The 7,764-nt window shown below is 42.9% G+C and overlaps 1 protein-coding gene across 1 annotated transcript; it reads left to right on the top strand.

The window, feature by feature from the left end:
- The first annotated feature begins 104 nt into the window (after positions 1–104).
- On the top strand, positions 105–7,553 carry cdk1 (cyclin dependent kinase 1). The gene is made up of 8 exons (XM_005747425.2): positions 105–257; positions 843–885; positions 1,143–1,299; positions 1,526–1,649; positions 2,737–2,907; positions 3,678–3,841; positions 5,230–5,371; positions 7,347–7,553. The coding sequence occupies exons 2-8, from the start codon at positions 849–851 to the stop codon at positions 7,461–7,463; spliced, it is 912 nt and encodes a 303-aa protein (XP_005747482.1). The 5' UTR covers positions 105–257; positions 843–848; the 3' UTR covers positions 7,464–7,553.
- Positions 7,554–7,764: the final 211 nt, after the last annotated feature.

The raw sequence follows: 7,764 nt of genomic DNA, 5'->3' as shown, positions 1-7,764 counted from the left end.
GTAAGTCAATCGGATCCTAGAAGTGGGTAGGGCTTAAATATCCCAGCGTCAGTGAACGCTCCCAAGGACATCGGCGGGTTGTCTCCCGCTCTACCCACATGACAGCCTTCCTTTCCTCTTATTGGCTGTTTTGAAAATACATCCCGTGAGCTCATTGGACTGTTTTAACCTGCTGCTGCACTCCAGTCATTTCAAAAGAGTCCGGGAGCGGTCCAGCGGCAGTTTGTTCGTGTCTGTAAAAAACGAGGCACAAACAGGTAATTTTTTATATTTGTCAGTACAAGTGAAATTAAAATTTTACATTTAAAAGACTCCTTAGCTAATGCGGAACATAACGCCCTACACAACGTGTCTTAGCAGTTAGCATGACATTCAAAAAAGGTGCCTTTGATGGCTAAACACTTTGTTAAGCTAACGTTAGTGGTCCTCTCTTGGTCGTTAATCAGAAAAGCTAATTTCACGACTGCTTAATATCTAACCAGCCTTAGTTACTAAAACGAGTGAAAGAGCGACGGGGAAACGTCGAGCTGCTTAATGCAACAAAACTAACGTTTCAAAACGTCCCGGTTCGTATTTTGAGGTAGCCTGCTGTTCTGGCGAAAGGCCTGTGCATTACTGTGAGTGGGTAAATTAACGTGACATGAGTTTCCAGTTTGAATGATTTCCGTACAAGTCGTGCTCGATACGAACAGGCTTGTTGTAAGTTCGTTTTTAAACAAAAGGCCGATCTAACCTAATCTCGACACTCAACAAATGATTAGATGTGTGTGTAAGCTGATCGAAGTGAATGCAGGTCCTCGGAAGTTGTTTACGTTACAGCGTTTTTCTCTTTCTGCTTTCAGGCAATAATGGAAGACTACCTGAAAATAGAGAAAATCGGAGAAGGTTGGTTTTAACGTATGGTTCATCTAAATTATTCACATGAAGCTCTACACATGTTGATACTTCAAAATGTGTAATTATGTGTGTAGTCACGTTTTCTTGTGCATCTTGTAATCTCTGTTTGCTCAACAATCTCACGGTTATAAAGTTGTTCTAGTGTAACTTTTCTTTTGACAAGAATTACTTTGGTAACAAGTAATGATGTCCAGCAATTTGGAAGCTGCCAGCACATTTCATCCAGTGCTCGTGCTTTCCCCCAGGTACATATGGGGTTGTGTATAAAGGTAAGCACAAGGCAACGGGGCAAATTGTGGCTATGAAGAAGATCCGACTGGAGAGTGAGGAGGAGGGCGTTCCCAGCACAGCTGTCAGAGAGGTTTCTCTGCTCCAGGAGCTGAAACATCCCAATGTTGTACGGTAAGCTCTCAAGTTCTTTGTTTGATCTTAAAATCCTTTTGGTTTTTATAACATGAGGTTTGAATTTTTATACGTACAATACTTCTCTATATTCTCTGTATTGTCTGGTGCCCTTTGTGCAGCATGGAGAGACATGGTGTTGGTCAAACAATAGAAACTATTGTGAAGTTTTGAACATATGCATACATAAAGTATGAACTCATGTGTATTTGTGTGCGTAATCCAGACTCCTAGATGTCCTAATGCAAGAATCTCGTCTCTACCTCATCTTCGAGTTCCTGTCCATGGACCTGAAGAAATACTTGGACTCCATCCCCTCTGGCCAGTACATGGACTCTATGTTGGTCAAGGTAAGTATTACATTAATTCAGCGGTGCAATAGTTGCTTGAACTCGAAGCTTTTAAATCTGAGATGGGTTACGTTTAGGGGTGGGTTTTTATAATCGATTCTGGCGTGGATAACGTGAAATCGATTCATTAAAATCCTGAATCGATTTTTTAATATAAATTTATTTTTCCCAAAATGCCAGAATCTCAGGTGAAAGATCACAAACTTCCAATAACCACCAAACAGCTAAGACAGTAAACGAGAGCAGGAACACGGATTCTGCACAGACGTAAACACACAGCGCGACCCGCAGATCAGAATCAGTTAGATGTCGCCTTTCTCACAGTCGGGGCTGAAAGCCGACAGCTCGCTGATCCTGATGTGTCGGCGGGTCGGCGCTTTGTGTTTACGCCCTTTTTGCGCCGATTCTAAAGCTGTTAGTTTGATCTCCCTCCAAACTATATTTTTTTCCGTTTACATACTTCTGTAAAGAAAACCTAATTTCTGCCGTTCAATACTGAACAAATGTAAACTTTTTAAAATTATGCAAAACGCCGTGTCTCTAATAAAACCTGTAACGTCAGAGGTGATGTTCATGTGTTGATTAATGGTTTTCTTTTGTTTTTGATGTGCTGCAGAATATTTTTATAAAATCCAGGCCAGGAAAACCTTCATGTTTTTCTGTGTTTTATCTTCAGCTACTTTGACACAAAGGCCTCTGCTGTGAGGCTCACACCTGTGATAAAGTCTTGCGTGTGTCAGCTTCTTTTTTATAGATACAAAAATATGTAAATGTTCTGATCTGAATTATAATATTTCTGACTGTCAAAATTTCCCAGATTCAAATCCAATCGAATCGATTCGGGGCCTTGTGAATCAGAATCGAATTGATTCTAGAAATCAGTGACGATACCCAGCCCTAGTTACGTTATCAGATAATATATTACATAATTGATAAGCCAAATTCTTAAAGTTACAGTGTGCAAAATGAGTAGATTGCAGTCTCAACCCTCCCAATTCAGGTGCTTTCTGTTACATTTTAAGGTTTTGTGTCATTTGGCTGCTGGTCAGCTCATCTAAAGATCTGCTCGTTCTCCAACACTGTTCAGAGCTACCTTTACCAGATATTGGAGGGCATCTACTTCTGTCACTGTCGCCGAGTGCTCCATCGTGACCTGAAACCACAGAATCTGCTGATTGACAACAAGGGCGTTATCAAACTGGCAGACTTTGGTTTGGCTAGAGCCTTTGGTGTTCCTGTCAGGGTCTACACCCATGAGGTAAGGATCCTTGCTCACAGCTCCTGGGATGTGCAGGCCACTGCATCTCAAACCATTTCTTTTACTTTTTCTTGTCATTTTAAAAACCAAGAAAAATCCTTACAGATTTAGACCGACTCTGTACAGGTGACCCTCTGGGGTCGACGGGCGCCCCGGTGCACTCAAATGACATGACCAATCTACGATGTGTCGCTTCAAGGCACTCGTGTTGAAAGTGAGGACTTCAAACTACGTACCAGTTTTGAAACGCCGCGTAAAACCAGAGTTGTGATTTTGCGTGATGCTTTTTCTTGAATGTTATTGTCACATTTAGCACAGGAAGAAACAGTAAAAGCATAATTTATTTTTATCATTTTATTTTTTCTCTTTTATATTTCACTGCATCATTGTTGTGCATTTTATTATTTTTCCTGATGTTTTACATTGTTCAGCACGTTGTTGGAAATGTGCTGCATGAATAAACCGGGTCAGGCAGCATTTGTTTGTGAGAGGGGAGAGTTTTAGAGCGACGCACAAATAAACTGCCGTCTGCTTTGTAATCGTAGTGGTTCAGAAACAGGCTGCAAGCGTTTCATACAACTGTGTTACAAAATGTTATAAAGTTACCAAAACAATTCATTAAACGTGTTTATGGTTATTATAAACTGTCAGAATGAGACTGTGAGTGTGAATCCAGACATGTGAGAATGACATCAAACAAGGCGGCGCGACTAGTTCGTAAATCTGACACGGTCACAAACAGCCTGGTATGTCCTGCTTTGTGTTCCCAGGTTGTCACTCTTTGGTACCGGGCCCCAGAGGTCCTGCTGGGCTCACCCCGATACTCCACCCCCGTTGATGTTTGGAGCACTGGGACAATCTTTGCAGAACTTGCTACTAAGAAGCCTCTGTTTCATGGAGACTCTGAGATAGACCAGCTCTTCAGGATCTTCAGGTAGACACAGCAAAAACATCTTCATGTGTTTAGGAACAATAGAAGCCGAAGTTTAGTTGAACTGCTGATTTCAATTTGAATTGAGAACGATGGGCAAATATGAAGAACTGTTGGTGCGAGACAAGATGAGCTCGGCCTTTTGTGTGAGTGGGAGAGACGATTGGCTGAACCCGTGGATCTCATGTTTCCACGTGTGGTGTTCGTGTACTCACGAGGACTGGCTGTCCCTGCTTTGTGCCTGGCTCTTAAAGACTGCAGTCTGACTGTGCACACACAACTACTGTGTCTGCTGTGGGGCAACCAACTCTGAGCTTATCACTGTTAAAGGAAAGGCAAGAAAATCACAACAAATAAGTACCAAGTATGTACAGAGCTGATGGCATTGATTAGGGCTGAGGTCTGGTTGTCAATGACCTCAGCGTCCTGGATCTCCTGTGGGAGGACAGAAGCTTAAACACCTGGTGTCCTGAGTGTGTGCAGGTCCCCACAGTGATGGGTTTCCTCCAGGGAGGAAAAGAGGGGCCAGTAAGTGGAGATGCTGATGGGTTATAGGTCAGCCTTGCTGAAGTTTTAGTCTGCACAGCATCACAGCAGCCAGTTCAGGCTGCTTATGGTCTGTCTGGGTAGTGGAACGATTGCGGCTGAATTCAGGGATGGTGGGCTGAAGGACTGGGACAGTGATGCACTGATGCTCTTAGTGAAGTGTGCACCTCGCACCATGACAGCTGAGCTGTGGCTTCCTTGAGTCTATTTACCGTGAAACATGTGAATAAATGGTTCATGGTCGAGCACAGCGTCACCCTCAGCTGTCACGCTGTTTCTGGTGTTGTAGTGGGTTAGGTTCTGGACTGCCTTAAACATCTGCCAGCGTAGATAAAAAAGTAATTGGGTGGAACAGCAACCTCACGCGTGTGATTGACATGTCACAGTTAACACATCTGTTACCTGGTATTCTTCTACATCATTACTTCATCAGGATGAAGCCTTTGAATGTAAGTGTGTGTGGTGAACAACACATTGTTGTTATAGCAAACATAAGTGCTACATAGCTAGCTTAAACGCATAATCTGTTGTTGACTCGGTGTAGAGCCAGAGAAGTTGTGTTCGTGTTAATGTCACGTTGATGTCCTAACGTAGAGCTGACCGAGTCATTCCTACAGTTTGAGGCCGCCTGGATTGTGTGGAGAAGCAGGGATTGGTTAGGCCTGTAAGGCAGGGTTGGTGTTCACATCTCCACATTATTCTGGCAGCTATTTAAAACAACAACGAGTGTGTCAGATTTGTTTTCTCTAAAGCTTCAGCTGTACACTGTCTTTGGTGTTTTAACACTTTGTGGCTCAAGGAAACAAACAAATGAACTGACCCTGGAGTCTTTGTCTTTTTTCCAGGACGCTGGGAACCCCAAACAATGATGTGTGGCCTGATGTCGAGAGTCTGCCAGACTACAAAAACACTTTTCCCAAATGGAAATCTGGCAACCTCTCGTCCATGGTGAAAAACCTGGATAAGAATGGCCTGGACCTGCTGGCGGTAAGGACAAAGGCAGCACCACAGCATGCTAATTAAACCTGCAATAGAATAGAATAGAATAGCCTTTTATTCTCATTGTACAGCAAAGTGTGACCAGAGGAAGCAGGTCAGACACCTGGTCACCTCACCTGGTTTCCTGAGGCTGGAGGTGTTTCTTTCTGTCCTCGTGACAAAGTTGTGATGGTGATATTCAACCAGTATCTGTGTGGGTGATTCACTACTGTTTGTTTTAACTCGACAGTCATGTAGAAATACTTGTGTCCCTCCCACGGGCTCCACGTATGATTGGTAGGAACTACTTTTTCTTCCGCCTTTCATAGTGAGATGTGAAATGCAGCTGTACTGTATCACGGCTCACGTGGGACTCAGCTGACAGTAAAGGCTGATTGTGTGTTTGCTCCATGTTCATGGAGAAGCTTGATCACAGCTGTCTATACTTCAGTGTTATGAAGGGCATCATTTGAAATAAACTACTTTTGATTTTCCAAACACATGAAGCTTTTGTGCAAAGTGTCAGATTAGAATCAAAGACACTAGCTTGACTTTTACTTGGTAACAGATCAGAAAGGAAATCAGTGTCACGCATCATCGGGGCTTCAGAGGTCACCGCCATCACGGGCTGCACGTGGTCGTTAGTTTCTGCATGAACGTGAGCATTTATGGAGACATCAGGTGGAAGAGCTGCTGTAAGAAACCAGGACACACGAGCACCTATGAAGCTTTACACAACGATGTGAATGCTTAATCAGTGTTCACATGAATAATGGAGCAGTCCTTAGCAGGTGACGCCACAGCATTCATTTAACTAGAGCAACATGCAGGTCATTCTGTTAGACTCGATATCCATGTCCTCATCAGAGGGCTCCTCTGTGTCTGACGTAATGAAAAAATGAATAAAAATGCAAATGGCCTCATGTTACAAACATGTTTTATGAGGAATACCTGGAATATGAATATATTACAACTTTTTATTTTAAAGATTTTGAAGAAAAACAACACGTGGGGTCATTTTTGTGCATCTATGGGTTAAAACTTACATTTATGTTAATAATGTACGTGCGTACACTGTGCAATGATATTTTCTCAAACTTGCTCATATTTGAATGAACGACAGGCTAATTGCAAAGGAAAAGCACACAAAGTAGCGCACTGCAACAACAATAGGTCTTTCACGTGGAACAGCCAAACGCATTTCATTACGCGGGCATTTTGTCCTATCACGGGCAAAAATATTGCCGTTCAGTGCCTTCGTAACTTACATTTTTGGTTAAATGGGGTCTTCGTAAGCCGGGGTTCCACTGTATGTTGGTCTTGTTTCTATCTTGGAGGAATTTTGACCCACATTTCTTTACAGTGTGGCCTCAGGTAACTAAGGTCAGTGAGGATTTGTTATTGCACAGCGGTCCTAAGGTGATACTGCAGTACTTCTATCGTTACTGTCCTGTTGCCTCCTGTTAGCCGAGCTTCAGCTGTGAGACAGGAAGCAGCCACGTGCTGCTTCCTGTCTCACAGCCCCACATTCTGCTTTACCCTCAAAATTAAATCACATTAATTCAAAGAAATCAGTGATGATATTTCTTTGTATTTATTCAGTGAAGCTTGTCTTTGCCATCAGTAGCTTTTCAGTTTAAACAAAGTGAATTTCCTGATTTGAAGTGTTTGTCCTGATGATGGGGGTGTGCAGGGCTAGCAGAGGCAAATGGATGATTGTTGTTTTACATTTCAAGTGGTTGTCGTGAATTGTGAAACAGCACGGCAGCAGTCGCAGTTTGTTTTTCAGAGGTTTTCTTTTTTTGCCGTGTCTATGTCACCAAGAAACTAGTCACCAGGATCGTTTCTAGCATTATAGGTCAGCAGTGGTGACACAGCACAGTATCCAGTGTAAAAGATGTTAACCTGGAGCTGGTGCCACTTTCCAGTCCAGGAACTGGTGCATGTTCAGGTTTAATCGTCTGTTCTGGTCTCGTCTCTGTAGAAAATGCTGACCTACAATCCCCCCAAACGGCTCTCTGCCCGTGAGGCCATGACGCACCCTTACTTTGACGACTTGGACAAATCCACCCTGCCAGCTGCCAACATCAACAAAATCTGAAGTGCATACTGACTCTGCTTATTGACACATACCATTTGTGACTCTGTAAATATGTGTATGTGTATTTGTGTGTATCTGTGTGAGGAAAAAGTGTCAATCTTTAATAAAACTGCACTTTTTTTCTTTTTTCCTGCTCAGTTATTTGGACCTAATGTCTCGTTCTTTCCAACATCATGAAACGCGGCGGTGACGGTCAGGTGTCTTATTTAAGGTTACTGAGTTTGCTTCACGGTAACTATGACGGGAAAGACACATTTCCCCATGTTACACTAAGTACGCTGTACTCACAACACCAGTTGTA

This window comes from Pundamilia nyererei, unplaced genomic scaffold (assembly GCF_000239375.1).
Source record: "Pundamilia nyererei isolate P.nyererei 1_Seehausen unplaced genomic scaffold, PunNye1.0 scaffold00197, whole genome shotgun sequence".
NCBI lineage: Eukaryota > Metazoa > Chordata > Actinopteri > Cichliformes > Cichlidae > Pundamilia > Pundamilia nyererei.
The sequence above is the reverse complement of the archived record's forward strand: the minus strand, read 5'-3'. Positions and strand labels throughout refer to the sequence as shown.